This window comes from Periophthalmus magnuspinnatus, chromosome 10 (genome assembly GCF_009829125.3).
Source record: "Periophthalmus magnuspinnatus isolate fPerMag1 chromosome 10, fPerMag1.2.pri, whole genome shotgun sequence".
NCBI lineage: Eukaryota > Metazoa > Chordata > Actinopteri > Gobiiformes > Gobiidae > Periophthalmus > Periophthalmus magnuspinnatus.
In genome coordinates, this window is record NC_047135.1 from 4,772,607 (window position 1) to 4,796,700 (window position 24,094).

At 44.4% G+C, this 24,094-nt stretch overlaps 1 protein-coding gene across 2 annotated transcripts; it reads right to left on the reverse strand.

The window, feature by feature from the left end:
* Positions 1-7,308: 7,308 nt before the first annotated feature.
* On the reverse strand, positions 7,309-22,469 carry LOC117377580 (synaptopodin). Of its 2 annotated transcripts, XM_033974030.2 has the most exons (3): positions 21,543-22,469; positions 10,627-12,617; positions 7,309-8,925 (listed from the first exon to the last, which is right to left on the reverse strand). In XM_033974030.2, exons 1-3 carry the CDS (start codon positions 21,700-21,702, stop codon positions 7,765-7,767), a joined length of 3,312 nt encoding a protein of 1,103 aa, XP_033829921.1. In that variant the 5' UTR covers positions 21,703-22,469; the 3' UTR covers positions 7,309-7,764. The 2 variants fall into 2 exon arrangements, 1 of the variants encoding a protein (XP_033829921.1); XR_008648853.1 differs by lacking the exons at positions 7,309-8,925; positions 21,543-22,469 and adding an exon at positions 15,047-15,191 and having other exon boundaries at positions 12,510-12,617.
* Between the last annotated feature and the right edge of the window lie 1,625 nt (positions 22,470-24,094).

Below are 24,094 nucleotides of genomic sequence, written 5' to 3' on the forward strand. Positions count from 1 at the left end.
GGCTGGCCCCCTCCGCCTCAACAGCGACACCTGGTGCTGCGCGATGGTGTTGCACTGTGATGCTGCACTGTGAGGTACCAGAGCAGAGGCTGTGAGGTACCAGAGGAGACACTGTGAGGTACCAGAGCAGAGGGTGTGAGGTACCAGAGGAAACACTGTGAGGTACCAGAGCAGAGGCTGTGAGGTACCAGAGGAGACACTGTGAGGTACCAGAGCAGAGGGTGTGAGGTACCAGAGGAAACACTGTGAGGTACCAGAGCAGAGGCTGTGAGGTACCAGAGGAGACACTGTGAGGTACCAGAGCAGAGGCTGTGAGGTACCAGAGCAGAGGATGTGAGGTACCAGAGCAGAGGCTGTGAGGTACCAGAACAGACACTGTGAGGTACCAGAGCAGAGGCTGTGAGGTACCAGAGGAGACACTGTGAGGTACCAGAGCAGAGGGTGTGAGGTACCAGAGGAGACATTGTGAGGTACAGCACCAGAGGCTGTGAGGTAATAGAGCAGACGTTGTGAGGTACCAGAGCGGACGCTGTAAGGTACCAGAGGAGACACTGTGAGGTACCAGAGCACAGGCTGTGAGGTACCAAAGCAAACACTGTGAGGTACCAGAGGAGACACTGTGAGGTACCAGAGCAGAGGATGTGAGGTACCAGAGGAGACACTGTGAGGTACCAGAGCAGAGGATGTGAGGTACCAGAGCAGAGGCTGTGAGGTACCAGAGGAGACACTGTGAGGTACCAGAGCAGACGCTGTGAGGTAATAGAGCAGACGTTGTGAGGTACCAGAGGAGAGGCTGTGAGGTACCAGAGCGGATGATGTGAGGTACCAGAGCAGAGGCTGTGAGGTACCAGAGCAGAGGCTGTGAGGTACCAGAGCAGAGGCTGTGAGGTACCAGAGGAGAGGGTGTGAGGTACCAGAGCAGAGGCTGTGAGGTACCAGAGCAGACGCTGTGAGGTAATAGAGCAGATGTTGTGAGGTACCAGAGCAGAGGCTGTGAGGTACCAGAGGAGACACTGTGAGGTACCAGAGCAGAGGATGTGAGGTACCAGAGGAGACACTATGAGGTACCAGAGCAGAGGGTGTGAGGTACCAGAGGAGACACTGTGAGGTACCAGAGCAGAGGCTGTGAGGTACCAGAGCAAACGCTGTGAGGTACCAGAACAGACACTGTGAGGTACCAGAGCAGACACTGTGAGGTACCAGAGCAGAGGGTGTGAGGTACCAGAGGAGACACTATGAGGTACCAAAGGAGACATTGTGAGGTACAGCACCAGAGGCTGTGAGGTAATAGAGCAGACGTTGTGAGGTACCAGAGCGGACGCTGTAAGGTACCAGAGGAGACACTGTGAGGTACCAGAGCACAGGCTGTGAGGTACCAAAGCAAACACTGTGAGGTACCAGAGGAGACACTGTGAGGTACAGGACCAGAGGCTGTGAGGTACCAGAGCAGACACTGTGAGGTACCAGAGGAGACACTGTGAGGTACCAGAGGAGACACTGTGAGGTACCAGAGCAGAGGCTGTGAGGTACCAGAACAGACACTGTGAGGTACCAAAGCAAACACTGTGAGGTACCAGAGGAGACAGTGTGAGGTACAGGACCAGAGGCTGTGAGGTACCAGAGCAGACACTGTGAGGTACCAGAGGAGACACTGTGAGGTACAGGACCAGAGGCTGTGAGGTACCGGAGCAGACACTGTGATTTACCAGAGCAGACACTGTGAGGTACCAAAGCAGATGTTGTGAGGTACCAGAGGAGACACTGTGAGGTACCAGAGCAGAGGCTGTGAGGTACCAGAGCAGAGGCTGTGAGGTACCAGAGGAGACACTATGAGGTACCAGAGGAGACATTGTGAGGTACAGCACCAGAGGCTGTGAGGTAATAGAGCAGACGTTGTGAGGTACCAGAGCGGACGCTGTAAGGTACCAGAGGAGACACTGTGAGGTACCAGAGCACAGGCTGTGAGGTACCAGAACAGACACTGTGAGGTACCAAAGCAAACACTGTGAGGTACCAGAGCAGAGGCTGTGAGGTACCAGAGGAGACACTGTGAGGTACCAGAGCAGAGGCTGTGAGGTACCAGAGCAGAGGCTGTGAGGTACCAGAGGAGACACTGTGAGGTACCAGAGGAGACACTGTGAGGTACCAGAGGAGACACTATGAGGTACCAGAGGAGACATTGTGAGGTACAGCACCAGAGGCTGTGAGGTAATAGAGCAAATGTTGTGAGGTACCAGAGCGGACGCTGTAAGGTACCAGAGGAGACACTGTGAGGTACCAGAGCAGAGGCTGTGAGGTACCAGAGGAGACACTGTGAGGTACCAGAGCAGAGGCTGTGAGGTACCAGAGCAGAGGATGTGAGGTACCAGAGCAGAGGCTGTGAGGTACCAGAACAGACACTGTGAGGTACCAGAGCAGAGGCTGTGAGGTACCAGAGGAGACACTGTGAGGTACCAGAGCAGAGGGTGTGAGGTACCAGAGGAGACATTGTGAGGTACAGCACCAGAGGCTGTGAGGTAATAGAGCAGACGTTGTGAGGTACCAGAGCGGACGATGTAAGGTACCAGAGGAGACACTGTGAGGTACCAGAGCACAGGCTGTGAGGTACCAAAGCAAACACTGTGAGGTACCAGAGGAGACACTGTGAGGTACCAGAGCAGAGGATGTGAGGTACCAGAGGAGACACTGTGAGGTACCAGAGCAGAGGATGTGAGGTACCAGAGCAGAGGCTGTGAGGTACCAGAGGAGACACTGTGAGGTACCAGAGCAGACGCTGTGAGGTAATAGAGCAGACGTTGTGAGGTACCAGAGGAGAGGCTGTGAGGTACCAGAGCGGATGATGTGAGGTACCAGAGCAGAGGCTGTGAGGTACCAGAGCAGAGGCTGTGAGGTACCAGAGCAGAGGCTGTGAGGTACCAGAGGAGAGGGTGTGAGGTACCAGAGCAGAGGCTGTGAGGTACCAGAGCAGACGCTGTGAGGTACTAGAGCAGATGTTGTGAGGTACCAGAGCAGAGGCTGTGAGGTACCAGAGGAGACACTGTGAGGTACCAGAGCAGAGGATGTGAGGTACCAGAGGAGACACTATGAGGTACCAGAGCAGAGGGTGTGAGGTACCAGAGGAGACACTGTGAGGTACCAGAGCAGAGGCTGTGAGGTACCAGAGCAAACGCTGTGAGGTACCAGAACAGACACTGTGAGGTACCAGAGCAGACACTGTGAGGTACCAGAGCAGAGGGTGTGAGGTACCAGAGGAGACACTATGAGGTACCAAAGGAGACATTGTGAGGTACAGCACCAGAGGCTGTGAGGTAATAGAGCAGACGTTGTGAGGTACCAGAGCGGACGCTGTAAGGTACCAGAGGAGACACTGTGAGGTACCAGAGCACAGGCTGTGAGGTACCAAAGCAAACACTGTGAGGTACCAGAGGAGACACTGTGAGGTACAGGACCAGAGGCTGTGAGGTACCAGAGCAGACGCTGTGAGGTACCAGAGGAGACACTGTGAGGTACCAGAGGAGACACTGTGAGGTACCAGAGCAGAGGCTGTGAGGTACCAGAACAGACACTGTGAGGTACCAAAGCAAACACTGTGAGGTACCAGAGGAGACAGTGTGAGGTACAGGACCAGAGGCTGTGAGGTACCAGAGCAGACACTGTGAGGTACCAGAGGAGACACTGTGAGGTACAGGACCAGAGGCTGTGAGGTACCGGAGCAGACACTGTGATTTACCAGAGCAGACACTGTGAGGTACCAAAGCAGATGTTGTGAGGTACCAGAGGAGACACTGTGAGGTACCAGAGCAGAGGCTGTGAGGTACCAGAGGAGACACTATGAGGTACCAGAGGAGACATTGTGAGGTACAGCACCAGAGGCTGTGAGGTAATAGAGCAGACGTTGTGAGGTACCAGAGCGGACGCTGTAAGGTACCAGAGGAGACACTGTGAGGTACCAGAGCACAGGCTGTGAGGTACCAGAACAGACACTGTGAGGTACCAAAGCAAACACTGTGAGGTACCAGAGCAGAGGCTGTGAGGTACCAGAGGAGACACTGTGAGGTACCAGAGCAGAGGCTGTGAGGTACCAGAGCAGAGGCTGTGAGGTACCAGAGGAGACACTGTGAGGTACCAGAGGAGACACTGTGAGGTACCAGAGGAGACACTATGAGGTACCAGAGGAGACATTGTGAGGTACAGCACCAGAGGCTGTGAGGTAATAGAGCAGATGTTGTGAGGTACCAGAGCGGACGCTGTAAGGTACCAGAGGAGACACTGTGAGGTACCAGAGCACAGGCTGTGAGGTACCAGAACAGACACTGTGAGGTACCAAAGCAAACACTGTGAGGTACCAGAGCAGAGGCTGTGAGGTACCAGAGCAGAGGCTGTGAGGTACCAGAGGAGACACTGTGAGGTACCAGAGCAGAGGCTGTGAGGTACCAGAGCAGAGGCTGTGAGGTACCAGAGGAGACACTGTGAGGTACCAGAGCAGAGGCTGTGAGGTACCAGAGGAGACACTGTGAGGTACCAGAGCAGAGGCTGTGAGGTACCAGAGGAGACACTGTGAGGTACCAGAGCAGAGGCTGTGAGGTACCAGAGCAGAGGCTGTGAGGTACCAGAGCAGAGGCTGTGAGGTACCAGAGGAGACACTGTGAGGTACCAGAGCAGAGGCTGTGAGGTACCAGAGCAGAGGCTGTGAGGTACCAGAGCAGACACTGTGAGGTACCAGAGGAGACAGTGTGAGGTACCAGAGCAGACGTTGTGAGGTACCAGAACAGATGCTGTGAGGTACCAGACCAGAGGCTGGTGCAGTTTTAATGTATTTGTTAAATTAAGTATCAACAAATGTCATTGAACCTTATGAATACTGTACAGTATGTTACAGTCATTTATAAATAGGCTAATTAATGTTGATAGATGCAGGGCTGCACTAAACGATTATTATACTAATCAATTCATCTGTCAATAATTGTTTTTGATTGATCACTTGGCCATTATACTTCTAAAGGCCTGGGATTTTAAGATAATTACTAGATTAGCATTAATTACAGGCTGTTTACATAGACCTAACATTTAGATGAAACGATGATTGTCTTTCAAGACCAAACTAAATTCTAATTATGACATTTCTCTTTGGTTTGACTGTGCTGTGTCGGTCTTTGTGTGCTGTGTTGTTTTGTGTGTGTTGGTTTGTGTGTGTTCTGTGTTGGTTTGTGTGTGTTCTGTGTTGGTTTGTGTGTGTTCTGTGTTGGTTTGTGTGTGTGCTGTGTTGGTTTGTGTGTGTTCTGTGTTGGTTTGTGTGTGTGCTGTGTTGGTTTGTGTGTGTTCTGTGTTGGTTTGTGTGTGTGCTGTGTTGGTTTGTGTGTGTTCTGTGTTGGTTTGTGTGTGTTCTGTGTTGGTTTGTGTGTGCTCTGTGTTGTAAAACAGACTTACCTCAGGTTGCCTCTAAGGTACAGCCGTTGCCAGTTGCATACTGCTGTGTGTAATTTCATCACCTTATTGTGACTGACAAGGTAACCACTGTCTCTGTGTGCAGATTTAGTCCATATAGAGCAGACAGGAGCTAAGTCTAAGACACTTTCACCCATGCACGGATCAATAGCCTGTCGTCCTGTACTGTCAATTTATAAGAACTAATAACAGCCTTATGCTACGTGCTACATTCATCTCCATTATATTTTAGTCCTATCCTATTTTACACTGTTTTAAATTAGCCTGTCATGGTGGTTCTCAAACTTGTCACAGGGATTATTTACTCTGAACATTGGCTTTCAGAATCTGTATTAATGGCCACACAAACAAACAATTAGGTGGAATTTATTTTTTGGTAAATTATCTGAAAAGGATAATTTTCTGTGTTGACACAAACAGACAAAACATTGAAGACAGTGCAGCGAAAATAAACCTGCTCAATTCAGAACGTGGTTTGTCAGAGGGGATGAATGTTGGCAGATATCTGTAGCGCCCCCTGGGGTATTAGAAGGAACAGAGGATGTGCAAGATTGGACAGGTCAGAGGTGGGTTTTTTTCTGTTTTTCTGTTTTTCTTTTCCCTGTTTTTTTTTGTTTGTTTTTGTTTTAACAAGCATAACTAATGTAATACTAAGATTGAACTGAACCTAGACCAGGAATAAAATTGGAAAAAGACACAGCCTACACAGAACTAAAACATGGTGTAACCTGTAAATTTAAATTAAACTAGTATAAAACAAGTCTTTATCTATGCCATCATATTAAAATAAAATATAAATCACTTAATAAAAGAGCACGGCTATTGCTGTTTGCTATGCTCATGCTGACAAATGCAAAGTAGAAGTTCTGTGTGAAGTCCTACAGATGGCAGTCTGTGTTAAAAGTCTGACCCTGAGGTGCCCCTGTTCAGAAAATGTGCTTGTAAACTACTTCATAGTACATGTGACATAACACGGTGAAAGTATATGTCCATGTGTGCATCATCACGGCAAACTGAAAACCAGAACCCCACAACACAAATAATATAGTGTTTCAAGAGTGGGCGATATGATATTGGAGTGAAGTAGATGTTCTTTCAGACTATTTTTAGCAGGAGAAATAACAGTAGGCAGTAACATTTCTTTTCTGGCGTGGCATGTGTGAGCAGACATATACCAACAGCACAGAAAAAGTCAAGTATTGATAATATCTGTTTTTATTATTGACAAAGCATACAGAAATGTGTTGTTTTGAATGCACATGAGACACAGGCAGAGCTCTTCCTCAGCATTTTGTGCGGAGGAAACACGGGACGTAACCAATCCATGAGAGCGATAGGTTTATCCTGAAGGAGCAGGACTGCAGCAGGCGTTCCTGTCACTCACCACAGCCAAATATGTGTGTCTGCACTGGTCACGTAACACAAATCTATACTGTTCAAAGCACATCCGAACATATACACAAAAAGGTGTCGCAGATATTTATTTCCTTTTTTAAAGCCAGGTTATGGCACAAACAAATGTGCAAACTGTAAAGACAGGACAGTGAAGTCTGCATTTTGAATACAGTACATTTCACTCTTTTGAGTCTTTCTGCAAAACAACATAATATTCACATCTGTCAACATTCACTGCAGCCTCTCACATTAGTACCTTCTGTTCCTCTAAACATAAACATACTTAAATCTAGCACACACTTTTCCGGATGACAAACTTATCAGTACAACAAAACACAAACAGCAAAACTTCATTGTCCAATGTCAACATTACAATCAATACGCCTTTTTTAAAGTATTACTTGTTCCTGTAAAATACTTTGAAGTGAAGATTAACAATGTGCTATCACTGACTGGTCAGGCCAAAACATACATTTCTCTCACCATGTCCTTTGTGTTATTCAGTCACTCAACAGCCCATCAAACTTACATTCACTGAGTAAATGACTTAAAGCACACACTGTATGTGATGATTATTGCATAGATCACTACACCAACGCTTTGATAACTGAAATGTGTTGATCTTGTTATATCAATGAATATTGTTGATAACAGTCCTATGAGTACATACAGTGTCCTTAGCATCATTGTATCCCAACATAGTCTACTTGAAGTTTTCAATCAGTTAATATGTCATTGGTCATGTTAAAACATTTGACAAAATGTACATGCGCAGTGGGGTCTGTTAAAGCAGCTTTGTGGTGAAATTACAACAGTTAAAATGTCTTTGGTTTAAGCATACAAGCTACAGCATCATTACATAATCAGCTTGTTCTTGTCATTAGCGCTTGGATGAAAGCAGAGTACAGTTTATGCAGAGGTGCCTCACAGGTCGGTGGATACAGTAGACCTCTTCACCCTCAGACTGCCGCCCCAGCCACGGGGTAGGGAGTTGTAGTAAAGACCAGGTGAGCGCAGGCCAGAGTCCTCAGACTCTACTGAGGCGTCAGAGTCTGTGAGCGAGCGTGTGTTGTACAGGCGCACAGGGGAGCACACCTGTGTGGGGGTGGGAGGGGGGCTGGTGAAGGTGGGCGACTGCGCTCCCAGAGAGCGGCTGTGGAAGGGGCTAATAGGAGGTTTGTGAGAGTCATGATGGGAGGTGCCCACAGGTGAGATGGGCAGGCTGTGCCCACTGAGGGTTCCAGGAGAAACACTGTTCTTCCTCTTGGCTGCATTGATGATGTTCTTGGCCAAGAGGCGGTGGTTGGTCTTTGAGTCCACAGTGCTGGCAGTGGGGGACATGCAGCGGCTGTCCTTAGGCGTGGGCACCGGAGAGGAGGCAGCAGATCTGTGCAGAGGTCTGGAGAAGGACAGGCTGCTCTGAGAGAGGGCCGGAGACTGACAGCGGGAGCTCCAGGGAGAAAAGGGGGAGGGGGCTGCAGGGTTGGACAGCCTGGATGTGGACATTGTGTGGTTTATCATAGGGGACTGGCTCCTCGAGCCCCACGGAGGAGACATAGGAGAACTGTGGGCTGGTTTGGAAACTGAAAGGGCAGCAGAAGGATTGTGGCTGCCCACTGGGGACTTGCACCTGTTTGCCCATGAAGGTGACACCGGTGAGGTGGTTGTTTGCGCAGGTCGTGATGTGAAAGCAGAGCGGCTCGTGGATGTTTGTGCTTGGGTTATCATAGGAGACTGGCACCTTGAACCCCAGGGGGGAGGAGGAGGAGATGTGGGTGCTTGAGAAGGTCTGAAGGGGGGGCTGGTGGGACCCTGTGTGTTTGATGGGGACTGACATCTGGACCCCCAGGGAGAGGGGCCTGTGGGAGTTTGGGCCGGTCTATACTGGACACTGTGAGTATCCAGAGGGGACTGACACCTGCTGCCTCGGGGGGTGGACAAAGGAGAGATGACGGAGGGCCGGGCTGGACCCCAGACCATCGAGGAGGGGTCTGCAGGGCTGCTGAAGCGCCGTGTCAGGCTGGGACCTGCAGTGGCTGTTGGAGACTCGTTTGAAGTGACATTCAGAGAAGACTCTTTGGGTGGCTGCAACAACATAAAATAATTAGTTTTAGACCAAATAAACAAAAAAGAAATGAGATAGATATATAAATATACTTCCTATAAACAAAGATATAGACCAGTTTATGTTATGTAATACTCAGATATTGTGGGGTTGCTTGTGGCTGCATGTTGAGTTAAAGGTTAGTATTAGTTTTCTTTTTTTCATTATTGTTCAAAGCTTTCATTCAGCTGTTTTGTCTGCCTCCCTGTAGTTTGCTGTAATCACAAAGAGCAGCTGCTGTGGTTTTATTAAATTAAACCCACAAAATAATGTACAAACAATAAGGACTCTATTATGTTCAACTTAAATGACCTTAAACGTACTGCCAGGTACATTTATAGTCAGTAAAAGAGTATACGTAATCAAAGAGGGAGCTTGGGCATAGTGTGAGTTTCTTCATAAACCCCAGTGAAGCACACTAAGGCTTCATGTCTGTCTCTTGTTACTGTTATCTATCTGTCTTGAGGTGATTAACCTTTACAGGCTTATAGTGTTACACGGCCGAGGAGCTGGCTGCTGTCCACCTCATACACATGCTAATTAACAACACACCAATAAAACAACAGACTTCAACTATATCAGCTCATGTGGTAAATATCTCTTTACTGTGACTCAGACTGAGCCCTGGTCTCATGAGCGAGGTAGTAATTATTAATAAGACCAAATGAAGCTGTGCCGTGGATGTCCGGACTATGTTTTATTACCTTTAAATGTCACATGCTGTGTTCATAAAATTATCTGGTAACCATATGTGTGCATGCAAGAGTCATGAAAGCAAGTCAAGATAATACATAATATGGAGTAGAGAACAATAAGGGTAGTCACTAAAAGGAAAAGAAAGAAAGGAGGCCAACAAGAGAGTTATAATTGAGTTTTAATCAGAAAGTGAAAGATTTAAGCAAGGAAAGCAGAGAAATTGAAACAGTATAAACAGTAAGACACCCAAAACAACTGCCTTAAGATTGTTTTACTAATAAGGCATATTAGCTTGTGCAGATTGATTGTTGCTATTGAAGTGCTAGACTTCCGTAGAAAACAGAAGTGAGTTATAAAGGAGGAGCTCAGTGTCTCTCGCTGTAGCTTCGATACCAGTGTGCAGCGTTAAACTCCAAAACCTCAGATCATAAAGCAGATGCCAGACCATCTGTTAAAGTGCTTAGTGGAGCAGTCTCTCCCTGATGCCCGCAGAATTGCAAAGACAAAGTAGAAGTGTACCAACATGGGGCAACACACATGAATATATGAAGGCACGTATTTAGCTTTTTGTGGTTTTTGTGCAACTGATAAGCAAATCACTTTCTAAGCTTGTGCATTGATTTTCTACAGTTCTTAAAATACAATATAGCATTCTACTTGGTTTTCCCATGGTTCCCAACTAGGTCTGACCCAAGTATATTTCTTATTTTGTTGTGTTATTAAAACAATAAGCATTAAAACTTCACAAACTTCAAACTTCAATGTCTGCACCCACTGTTTGGGAACTAGTGCCTGAAGAGTATACTGCTTTTTATCTTCTCCCTCTCATAAATTGCAAAGAGTGAAGTTCAGAAAGTTGAGGCACACATGAAGTCTCAGAAAAAGTGCACAAAAGAGTTCAAAAGAGTTTGAGCTTTAGCAAGAAAAGTGTCTGAAGATTCACAGTCAGAAGCTTTTTAAAATCTGTAAAAAGACGGCCTCCACACCTGTCCTTCGAGACCTGCTTTCTTGGCGGAGAAAGTGGGTCTCGGTGCTTGGACGCCCGACCGAGGAGAAGCCACCCGCTCCGGGGAGAAAGCCGGAGAGCTCATCCTCTGCTGGGCATCTGGGAATCCTGAGGTGGGACTCATCGCCAGCGGGGGAGACAAGCACTGACTTCTGTACTGAGAAAGTGGATTGTTGGGCATTGAAGTCTGTCTAGGAAGAGACTGGGAACGCATTATGTTTTTCGCTTGCGGTGCTCCTCTGGGCAGGGTGCTCATAGGGTCGGGATGCACCGGTTTGAGGATAAAGAGAGAGGAGTCAAGCTGGTATGGCCTATGTCTCGACAAGTCCATTTCTATTTTGGAGCATCCGTTCTCCACAGGGGCAGGTGGAGGAGTAGGCTCTGGACGTTGCTGGGGTATTGGCACTTTTGGCTTGGGTTTTTGCTTGGCAGCTTGTTGGGCTATTAAGTTTTGGGAAAGCTGAGCAGACATTTCGGAGTTCTTAGCAATAGCTTTGACCCGTCCTGGCATGTTGGACGGGTAGACCCAAGATGGCGGCAAGGACATTGTAGGTGAAGGAGATCGCCTTTGTCCTTGTTTTGGATTCTCGACTACATATTTCTCCATCCGTGACTGGCGCTTGGAGAACAGCTCAGCCCCCTTCCCTGCCACATTGGTGAGTGTCTGCTCTGGTCTGTGTTCGACTCGTGGTCTTGTCCTTGACGTCTTTAAAGTAGATGCCCACTCTGGCGCTTTAGCTTCTTCTGCTTTAACCTCCTCCTTTGCGAGGAAGTTTGACGCCTCTGCCCCTAAAGCCATCAGCTCTTCCTCCGTTGAAGGTTCGGGGATAGATTTGTTTAGCTTCTTTTTAGCATCCGCACCTTTGACCATTGAAAGCAGCTCTGGATTTGGCGCTACCACCGGCTTCTCCTTAAAAGTGAACATCGCTTTTCGATTAGCCCGTCTCGCCGCCCCCTCTTCCAGGATCCCGGTCTTGATTTGTATGGGTGTTTTCCTGTCTGCTGTGCACTGCGGTACGAAAGTTGACGGTTTCGGGGCTGTCGGAGGACCAAAATGATGAGGTGAAGGGTTGTATTGTTGAAAATGTGGTGGAGGTGAAGTGGGAGACATTGGCGGAGGGCTGGAGTAGTAAGGATGAGGAGGAGGTTGGTTTGTAAATGCGGGTAACGCTGGGGTCGGGTAGGACGGAGGCGGCGGCGGAGAGGAGAAGGACCCGGAGTACGCGGGTAGGGGAGGGGTGGAGTAGGACGGGGCGGGTGGGATGTCCATGACGGGGCTAACCGCCTCCGGAGACTGCACAGTTGGAGGCGAGAAAAATGGCCTGGCGGTACGATTGATGGTCTGCTTGCTGGTGGACATAGGCTGGCTCTCGGGCCCTGAGCTACTGTGGCATCCATTAGGAAGTTTACCGGGGGGAACTGACCAAGTAGCACCGCTCTCATTCATCTGTGCTTCCCCCTCGACACGGCCTATCACATCCAGATCAGCGTTATTACTTCCAGGGGGAGTTTCTGCCTTAACTATATCCTCTAGCTCCGAGTGGATTTTATCTTCTTCTTCTGCTGTGTCCTTGACAGGTAGAAAATGTCTCTCTTGGATAACACACTCCTCCGGGGCGTCTGCTTTCTGGAAATCCTTACCTGGCTCCTCCATGATATCACTATTTGACATCGTGGTTGATAAAAAGATACCGGAGCTGTTCTTCAAGTTCAAATCCTTCTCCTCACTGCTTCTCTCGGCCCATGTAGGCTTGTTAGATGAGATTTTTGGTGTCACATTATCCTCGCGTGACCTTGCCCCGCGCCCGCTCTCCTGGGTAAATGCGTTCACTCTTTGCCTTCGCCGGTTGAAGAGTTGGACACCTCTCGAGCTGGAGTTGGAGGGGACAGTTAGCTGAGCGGCGATGATTTGACTTCTGACGCGAGCCTCTTTCAGCTCTTTCTCCGACAGGCTAGTGCTGCGGCTCAAGTCTGGAAGCACACAGACAGAAATAGTGTGGTTAGGGAAGAAAAAATAAGAAACTGTCTTTTCTTTATGGCCAGTAGAGAGACACTTGACAAGACGATATGAGGTTTTGTACACAGACAACTCCCCAAACTTCTAATTAGTCACCACATCACTTTTATGTACAAACAGACGACATGGATGCCTTTTAACAAGTCTGGGATGAAGTATTCTCTTTGAAAACCACATAATTGTGCAGAGACCATATGCTTTTGATTTGCCTTTGCTGTACTGTTAATCCCTTTGAGAATAATAAGGGAAAAACAACTTTGCTGAAAGAAAAATGAGCAGGCCAGAGCAAGACTTTAACTAGTACTGTGAGTTTTAGTTTTGTCTTCTATAAAAATAAGTAGAAACTTTCATGAGTAAAGAGATTAGATCTGTTGAGATATGGCAAAGATGCAAACATGACTCATAGGAATAACAGATTAAGGATTATGGGAAATAGTCACATTTTTATCGCGGTTTTCCATCTTCAAGGCAGTCAAAAGGTCGAGAGCGGGATTCGAACCACCAACCTTTGGATCAATGGACAAACGCTGTACGATCTGAGCTACTATCGCCCATCTTGTGTTTGCGTTATCATTTTGAGATTGTGCTCCAAAAGATCTATGACCAAAGTCCAGGTTCAGTTTAGATATTTCGGTTTCCAAGCAAATTTTTGTCCACTTACCCCACCTTTCTATGCCCAAATTCCACCTTACCCAAACTATAGGTGGGGCGATGTTTTCAAATAAACGGTGTAATCCCTGTCATCTACTGAATCTGCACTTTTCGTGAATTGTTGTAAAATGATGCGATTGAATCTCTGTGTGTGTGCGCGTGTATGTGTGTGTGGACTCCGTTTGGTTTGTTTTCCGAGCTCAAGAGCCTCATTCCAGGAGCAGAGCTATTTCCCTTGCCATCTGCAGTGGTCCCTCCCTGAGCAGCATTCCTCCCGCACTGAGAAAACTCCCTGCATCAGCTTCCAACATGCCTTTGGTTTTCCCTCTCCACTTCAATCTGAGCGACCCAAAACCTCTGCCTAGAAACTACAGCTTTTCCATTGCAGAAGTTAATATAGAATGAGCATTATTCTCCATATAAAGTTTATTAAAGTTTAGCAAGAGTCCGTACAGCTGCTTTCTGAGAGGATTTAAACCTGAAATAGGGGTTTGGATAGTTCTAACTCCCACTTTTGACACATCTGGCAGACGATTTATCTATTTCATATAACTCTGCAAATCTTTTTAGCAAATCGTAGGGATATTTTTCATCCAGTCGGCACTTTTTCGATTAAATATGAGGTGGATCCGGAGAATTGCGTTACTTTGATGCAATCGTACGTCACTTACAATAAAAATTCTCGTCTGAACAGTGATTCAACTCGGTTTGATCGAGCCTGTGTTCCTCTGCCTGGGTTCAGCTATAAAATAAAGCTTGTTCATGCTCCGGTGAAATGAAATAAAGTGCATCTGTCATTGATTTTTACAGACTTGGAGACTGCCCTTGGAGTAATTTAATTATCTTTTGTAGGGCACACTTCAGTAAACCCACCCAAGTTCAAAGGCGAGCTTTTTCAGTATACGGGGCTGATCCTTTGGGCTGTCTAGAAAAAAGAAACTCACCAAAGCTGTTTTGTCACAATCCATTATCATCACCGTAATTCAACCAATCTGAGCCAATTTTTGTATTTTGAACCATTCCTTATGAGTTTAATACCATTAGTCTGGCAGTTTTTTTGCCAGATTTCAATTTAACAAAGCTTTTCACCAACTCAAATAGGAAACCAACACATTTGTGACCCCTGGGTGGATTTTCTACGTCGACTTTGCCATATTAATGCAACAATATCGTCGATTCATGTTTCCAATTTAGTGGGTGGTCGGCCCATCTTTGGACAGTGGTCAGCCTTTTTTATAATCTACGTTACCTGAGAAAATATAGCAGAGCACTGAGCCATGAAATGAAGTGTCTTGAGTGTAAACATCAGCTGCAGCCCAAGCCAAAGTCACTATTATATTACCCACAGGTGCAAACCCCATCAGTGTCTAAGATCAGCATTTTCTTGGTAAGCAACTTCAAGAAACTACTTTACGGAAACTCAACTTTAACAGTGAATCAAAAATAAAAGTCTGCCATCTTGTTTTGTCATTAAAAAAGACATCTAAAAGGTTTTATGAGTTCATGAGCTTGTTTATTTTACTGTAGATATCCCACAAGGAAGTAATTACACTACTTTGAAGATCGCTCAGTAAAAGTTGATAAGTTCCACTGGAGGAAGTTTCACGTAATAAAATATTTCAAAAACCGATAAAGTGTTAGTTTAAAGTTTCAAAAGTATCTCAGTAATCCAGCAGTCGCCTTCGTTTGTTTAGTTAATTCTGGGTCAGACCAGAATCCTGCCAAGTCTTACCTTGCCCACGTCAGAATACGTGCTCCTTTAGTGCAGTTCTTGTACTTCCACCAGAGTTGTGAGTCTAACTGCTCTCCTCACACCCCTCTCTAAAACCAGGCTCACAGCTCGAGTTTCTGTTACTTTTGCAAACGCTGCGGTGAAGTCCAGTCTCCACAGAGCAGGAGAGAGAGGAGAGAGGGAGGAGGCCAAAGGGGAGGTGTGCCCCAGCCTCTAGTGGTGTAGGGATATAATAAAACGAAGGTATTTGATAAGTTTTTAATATACGTACTTTAGATAGATAGCGATAAAGAGTGTTTTTATTTTTCGTTTCGTTTTGTTTTTGCTTTGAGATAATCTTATGCTCACTTCTCCTTTAAGGCCCAGAGTTGGCCAGGTCAGATCTAGGCCACAGTGACTCACAGCGGTGGTGGAAAGAGTAAAAAATCAAATAAAATTATAGTTACGTAGCTAAAAATGTACTCTATTACAAGGATGTACTGCTACCAAAATCAGAAAAGCACAAAGCTGAAAAATACAGCTCAAAGTACTGTTGCAAGTTACTATTTTTACTAGTTTTATGCACAAAACTTTGCACGTTTCAATCATATTTATAGACTTTATGTATAAACGGATATAGCTAACCTGCTAGGAGCATGTTTTGACCAGCGCTATAGGTGATGTCACGCTTGCTTAATCCACTTTTTTATACAGTCTATGGTTGTAATTAGAACATCTGACATTTTATAAATTGTAATTATAATCTATGCAATATACTTTCACTGTATCCTGCACATTAGTTGTTTGCAGTCATGTGTTTCACCCTGCTCTTTTTGTTGGAAGTCACCCAGGGTTGAATTTATGCATTTGCTTGAGTAGAAAGAAAATACATCCAATACCAACATCTGACCAATTACCCGTATGAAAAATGAGCGTAGCCAAAAGGGTAAACAAATAGAATTACATAAATTGAGGACTATTTCCACTGCGAGGAGCCCAAACTGGAATCTTACATCTGCATGGTCTGATTGCTTCTACTTAAAAAAAACAACCTCTTGACTGTCTCCTATATCTACCAGCCCAGGGGAGTTTCAGTGGAGAACAGTATTGACATTTTAGGCAGTTGCACTCACTCCGCACTTTGTTATGACACTTGTGAAGAGCTGTACAATCAATGATAAGAATTGAGTTGCTTATCTTCCCTAATGGCCACAAGTGTCTGACGCATGTACCAGGCTTTGATGTGAGGAAAGAGGAGCTGTAGTTTACTCCATTAGTCAATATGTGCGCAGATTAAAGTTGAGATGGATCAAAAGGTCATGACCCCCGCCGACCTTCGACCTTGCACTTTGTCTAGTTATATGACTGAGTTGCGTTTAGCGCTCCTCTGGCGTCTTTGAACCTTTCTGTGCTAATGTTCCGACAAGAGCAAGAGAGGAATTTCCTGTTCATGCACCACAATCTACCGGAGCATGTGCCAGAGCTTGTTCATGTTAAAATGAAGTTGAGCTACTTGTATTTCTTATGCTTAAATCATTGTCGCATGTTCTTTTGGCTGTGTTTTTGCGAAGTCCGGTGTAGATGAATATCTCAGCACTCAACACCATTGATGTTTCCTGATTGATTTCTGTTGTGTATCTTGAGCACAGTTCAGCACAGTTCAGATCCTGGAATTTGTATTGGATTCTTTCTCATTGCAGGAAAGAGGAGGAATGTAAAAGCAAACCTATTATGGAAATCAACCTTTTAAAGCTTGTAATTATGTTATAGTTGTTTCTTTTTCATTCACCCTGTCGAAGTTGTATTTAGAGTGATTCGTGCATGTTTGACTAATCTTTATAATCCTATATTTAAGACGTGATTGCTTTGATCAACCTGCGTTTTCATTGTCACCGGGATATATGGCCACTGTACTGACCTACTTACTTCCTTTTCCCATTTTATTTTCTTAATCGGTGATATGTTTAGGATTCGGTAGTGTTTTGTAGTCATGTTGGTACAAAAATCTGCTATTTGCTATCGTCATGTGCAGCTATCCATTGGAGTTGCTGACAGCTTTTGTGGTGACCAGCTCCCACTGGGCACCACTGTTTTCTAACGCAGACTTCTTTCTTTTATTAAGTCACTTCAGATCAATATTGCAATTTAAAATTGTGCAGTACGTCTTCTTTAGTTAGAGGTTTATCTTGTGAGAAGTTATAAATAGGAAAATATAATAAATTTAATAAATCAAAACTGGGGCGTGGACATAAACGCTGTCATACCATTAGACTTTCGTATGCCCAATTACGAGGAGGGTGAAATGCCAAAAGACCCATGGCAGTTTGCATAGCGTCGTCAAGTTATGGCAAGTAATGGAAAACGTTGAAAAAAGCAATATTTTCCCACACTTTCCTTCATGTTTTTGGCTAGTTTCTTAAAGCCTGAGGTGGAGTGTACACAACTGAAGGGCTAATAATGGCTTTTGACGTTACTCGGGTCAGCGTGGTTCATTTACGTTCCCCCAGTACTTAATCAAAAGTACTGTTAAACTATATCCCCATTTAGTCAGAGATGCTTTCCGGTTTTAGTCATTCCCGTGTCATGCGCTGAATATTTACCATTGCCCTCTTCCACCTCGCCCTAGCCCCTCCTCCTCCCTTCCCCCCCCATGAGGCCAAAATCAGCCCCTAAATCACACACAAAAGGAGGGGGATTTGAGCGGGAGTCCGGCTCTTGTATTTGTGTATGAAAGGTCAGATTACCCCGTCGGATGTTATCTTTCTCTGGGGCGAGCGGGTGACAGCAGCAGCCCCCGTGGGTGCAGTGTGAAGCCATATGGAAAGACAGGGATTAACACAGGTTTGGGGACTCTCTTTTGGTGGGTCCCATGAGGCGGAGAAAGCCCGTTAGAAGAAGAAGAAACAACAACAACGTCGACCCGACCCAACGTGGCCGGCATTGTTTCTTTGTGCGGCTTTCAACAGTTCTTAGCGTTGTGAAAACAAATTAGTGTGCAACGCCTCATGGGTAATACTGGATGCATAGAACGCGAGATGCATTTTCTGTCGCAACCAGATACAAACAGTGATTAGCGTAGTAGTCTTGCTAAAGGGCACGATGGAGCTCAATGGTGACTTTCAGAAAAAAATGTGATATTAAAAGTTTGAAAGCTTGCTCGGGGATAATCAGCTCTGTGGTAACTAATGAACAAAAGACTTATAATTTTATTTAAAATCTGTCTCGGAAACTTTATAAACCGCCAAGTTATTATAGCATTTCGGCGAGTCTTGCGTTTTAAACTGACTTGTCTATAAACTCTTAATGGTCTATGGGAAAAATGAACGGAAAATTGACTTCCGAAACCTGAGCGAGCGGTAACTCCATCGTAGTTTGAACTGGGTCAAACTGGGAATCCAACCAACAGCTTTACGACTGTTTAGGCTACTACTATCAGATATAATGGTTGTGTGATTCTGCCGGAATAACTCTTCTTTACACAAATGTGGGATCGAGTCTGGGCACCGTATGCGGGAGGACCAGTGCCTTCTTGGAGTTGTTTCTTGGAATAACTTTTGCGCAGTAGTATTGTGAACATTACCTCTTCTATTCAGTAAGTCCCCTATGTTTTGTCTTTAAGCTTCTAATGTTTTCTATTTTAACAGACCCTGGCCTTTTCCCTGGACTTACGTGGGAGTTGACAGATGTGAAAGTCAAGCGAATACATTTCCAATGAGCTTTTCCCACCAGTTTCTCCGGTGATTGTCAGCGGCTGTGGCTGCCCTTTCGCAGTGATGCATGATTACATTTCCATAGCTGTTAGAGCGGCTTGTACCTTTACAGCATGGAAACAGATGTTGTATGTGTCAGGCTGCTGTGGAGGATGAGTCTACGGCTTTCACTGTCCTAAGAGCGTGGACGTAATGATAGGCTGCGCAACCGGTGTTACTCCTTTTGGCTCTGGAGTTTTTGGACCCCTCTGGTTATAGTTCTGTGTTTATGGAATAAGGTCATGTCAAACACCCCTGTTTCACTTCACCTCATGGAGTTTAGAGATGCACAACGCGACGCAATTGGAAAAAATAAGAAAAATTCGCCCTGATAACTGCTAGTCTGTGATGTAAACCGACTGAATTTAATCAAAACATAAATTTATGACATAAACAACTTGACGATCACGTCCAAAGTTTTTGTAATCAAGAATAAATCTGCAGCACAATTGTTACCAGCACTGTTCCCTCTAAACTGCGCGTGTGCGCAATTGCGCACTGCTGACACTGTCTCCACGCACAGAAAATCTGTGCTGCGCACAAAAAGATCGAAACGGAGTTGAAAATAAAATAAACACACAACAATTCATTCTGCGCTATTTTTCAATGTGATTCAGTGAGTGTGACCGGTGACGAGCTGCTCCAGCCAATTATGTGATTCACACACGTATCTGCATAGTTTATCCATGTCATTGACAGGCGACCTCATGCGCCGCTATCAGAGTTTTAGCCGATGTGGCCGATGTGGAGTGAAAACTTGCTAATGATGCTAAGTGCTGTTTAACCCCTTAACGTTCCGACGGCCCGCCCTTGGGCGCACTGTTACGCACTGTTTTGCAGCAGTTTTGCGTTTTAAACATGACGAAACGGACAAAACAAAGGAAGTATGCGACCGAGGACACTGTGGATGTTTGTACAAGTTAAACTAGAGGCATCTCGGACCTGGAGCGGTTCGTGGAGCCGAGTGAAGGTGGAGTCAGGAGCAGAGGACCTTATGTTTTGATGGACTGGACTTTGCTGTTCCTGATCGGTAAGCGTGGTTTATTCTGCTATTGACTTAATTGTGGGTCAAATGTGTATTATGTGTAATCATTAGCATTAGATAATGCCAATCTGCGCCCCCCCAACCATTAACGCACACACTTGGGTGAAGTGTCTTGCCTAAGGACACAATGAGAGAACTAAGGACACAATGAGAGAACTAAGGACACAATGACAGAACTAAGGACACAATGACAGAACTAAGGACACAATGACAGAACTAAGGACACAATGACAGAACTAAGGACACAATGACAGAAGTTGGTCCGAGCGGGACTCGATCCTCCAACTTCTAAACACTGAGCCACTGTTGCAGAATGACTGTCACACTGCCACATGTACAGTGTGTGTGTTTGTTCACTATTTGCAGTGTGTGGTTTGTAAATATATATATTTATTTTGACCCATACCACTTGTTTTGAATATATTTTATATACAAATACACATTATATATTGTGTTTTGATATGATATATAAATGTACAGTAATAGAGCAGCTGCAGATACAGATTCCTCTCAGTGTGTATTGGTCATTGATACTGTTACTAGTTTATGAGTTGTAAAAATCAAATGATCGTGTCATATACTGAAAAAGAGTTACCGGACTGTCTCCCAGACACAGTAGGACAATCTCACTCAGTGCACAGCAAAAGATTCACACAATGGCTTTTACTCATAATACAAGTCAGAGCTTTACTATAAAAATGTTAAGTGTGTTTTCAACATTGGAGTTTACAGTTGTCTTGGTTTGGTTGAAGCTCATGTTTTGCCATAGTTAAAATGAAATATTTATACTTCCAATAGCATTAACATACTACACAGGTCATGAGCAAGATTTTTGTCATTTTCATTGTATAAGTGGCTAAAGCACTTAATTAAAAGTCTTATAACAGAAATGTAAATGTGGTAATTTGATTCTTTTAATAAACCATTTAACTTGGATAGATGCGATGCAGCATGACCACAGTGCACACGTCTGATGTTGCTCACACTGGTCCATGGGACGCTCAGGGAGTTTGTGTGTTTGCTCAGACTCGTGAAAAATTAGAGGGAACATTGGTTACCAGTAAAAGTTATATTTGATTTAATGTCTAGCTTAAGTCTGGGGACACAGTTGGGTGATGTTTATGCAAGTTAAATGCATATAGTTCCTTTAATGTCAGATCTTTCTCATGCTAAAATGTTTGTTCTTGAATTTGTATGAAGCAGGTGATAGTTAAACTTGCAGTAAAAGTACTATTCATAATGCAAAACAAAACCAATAAAAAAAACAACATCTAGGTCTCTGAATGTGGAGTTTAAATCTACAAATATGTTCTGAAATGCATATTATATTAGTTTATCAGATAATATTTGAGTCCTTTCTCATATATTAACGCTCCCGGAGTTGTTTCTAATGCGCACTCTGAACAAAACCCAATTATTTTTTAACATAAATTGCAAATCTTATCGTAATACTGTCCAGAAAGAAAATGTAATTAGATTATCTTCCCGAGTCGTGCAGCCCTAATCGATTTTGAGCATGCTTTATAACAAATTTCATAACCCGTTTCAAAAACCTGTCCTGATTCCCCTAAGTACGAAGTTGCGTCTCTGCTTCTTTGATTTGTGTAGTAAAAAAACTACAGTCAAACACAACTCAAAGGCAACACAACATCGGCAATTTATAAGCAAACCAACACAAGCCATTACCTAAGCAACGGAAACCTCCCCATAAACAAACACTCACTCGTTTTCCGTCTCATCTGGTCTTTGTTGAATTCAGATGTCTTTTCCCATGATGCATCTGTGCAATCCGGGTCCGGGATGTCCTGCACGGGCTGGAGAGGCTCTCGCAGTCTCCCCGGACAGCTCACACCCCTTTCCAAAGTCGTGTGTCCTTGCTCCATTTTTAGTGACAGAAAAAAGTCTTGTACTCTTTTTTATTTTTTTCTCTCAAACTGAACTGGGAGTTTTTTCTTCTCCAAAAAAGTCCTCAACTTCCCAGGATTCTGCGGATGTATTTAACCATAATTTAGTCCAGAAATAAATGACAGCTGTCTCTTGTTTCTTTAACGTCCCGGGTTCCTGCTCATGTCTTCACCAATAATAATCCTTACAGTTGAAGTTTGCTCAGACAAGTTCACTTTTCAATTGGACCTCCCACTATGACGTGTTCCGAAAGTCTCTGGCTGGCTGAGAAACCATGGATATCTGCCAATTTAACTTGCACAATTTTCAACTTATTCTCCTCCTACTCCTGGTTCTATTTCTGTCTCGGTCGCACGCTAGTAATCCTTCAATCTGAGTAGTATTTTTCTTAAAGGCGTATAGGCTGTGTTCTTTATCTGCAGGATCATAACTCTTAAGTGATAGGAAAAGGAACTGTGTGAATGGTTGCTTCCTGCCGCTCCGGGCATGTGAGGAATAAGAATTTACCCTGAAAAGGTCGGCCAATTGTGCGCCCTGTTTTGCCTCGCCTTATCTTGAAGTCTTCTTTGTTGATTATTAAAGGTCTACGGCGTTAAATGTTTTGCTCCTGATTAGCTGTGAAGCGGATCCGGCGTTCCAATGTCGTCCCGTTGAGGCGTCTGGTTTGTTTGGAATCGGGAATGGCGCTCGTCAAGATCAAAGGCGCTAAAGGTCATTGAGGGTCATCTGCCGTCGCTCCGAAGCTCCCTGCAAAAGAAAAATACATTTATGTTTATGTCAGCTTTAACGGCAAGCTCGTGAGTGTGAAAGTTCCACTAAATAGACAATCTTGATGTTTACTTTTCCTGCAGCATGACGAATTAAAAGTACGGTACTCAGCATTTTTAAGCGAGCGTTAGGGACGTCTCAAGTGAAGTTATGTCTCCTTCCACGCACACATTCTCACATCTGTACAATATTGCATCAGAGGAGGGACAACGGCAATAGGGGCCAGGAAATGATCCGCAATCCTTCAAGAAAAGCCCAGCCCCAGCAGACAGACATATCACATGGAACACGAGTATTTAATCCAAGTTTAGAAACGTTTAAAGAAGCATATTTTAAAAGGTCCATATTATGCAATTTTCTTATCTATGTTATAATGTAGTTTTCTCACCACAAACAGACCTGGAGTTGTGGGTTGTGTTTTGTATCATGCACACAGAAAACACTATTATTTATTTTCATATAAATATATTTTATTTTCCTACTGTTATTTATTATTATTATTATTATTATTATTATTATTATTATTATTATTATTATTATTATTATTATTATTATTATTATTATCGTTATTGTTATTGTATTTATTTTTTGCATATTCTGTGTGGTTTGTGTTCTGTTTTCTGGTCAACTTCTGTTCCCGTATTATTGCTTTTCATTAATATTACCACTTATTAGCTACGGCTATTATTATCATTATTATTCTTTCTATTTTATGTGTTTTACTTTATGTATTTATTTATTTGTGTGTACGTATATATATGTGTATATGTATGCATATATAGGGATGTATGTGTATGTGTATATACTTTTTTTCTGTTCCTGTGCTACCCGGTGACTGGACGAAAGGGGTGGGAGGGCTGTAAAATGCAATAAAAAATATGAATAATTAAGAAAAAGAAAGAAAAGAAAAGACTGTGTTCCACCTTGTGATGTCATCATGTGGTAATACAGGAAGTGCTCCACTGTGTTTACTCAACTCAAACTCCACACACCTTCACTAGAATCATTTCGATCATTTCAGCAGCTCTGGAATTGCCAATCTGTACTGAACAAAAGGTAAAAGGAGATGTTAACTTCAAAATGACCACTTCATGACATCACAAGGTGGAACAGAGTGTTTTGAGCTTTGGAGACAGACTAATAATGAACTCAAAGATGTGTGAATGAAACAAAACACAACTCCAAGTCTGTTTTTGATGAGGTAACAACATTAGAACATGACTTAAAGCTCACAAGAGTCAACTTTGTGTAATATAGTACCTGTAATACATATTTTACGCAAGATTTAAAGTGGCCTCCTTCAAGGTCGTTCAGTTAACCTTTGTCTAAGTTCAACAAAATTGGCTCCTCATCTGAGTAGCATTTTCAAACACCCCGGCTTCAGTGTCCTAAATTATTTTCAGTATGCGCTGGTTAACTTCCAAAGGAGCGTACGTCTGGACTTTTATCCACTTTCAGGGAAATAATGGGTCCATTCTGGCTGTTTGAAGATGAGATCAGACTTTTGTGCTTCGGCCGGCGCTCGCGATGAGAAGCTGATGTGGTCTTCAATCTCGCATGCCAGAGCTTGAGTCATTTTGAAACTCGCGGATTGATTTTGGA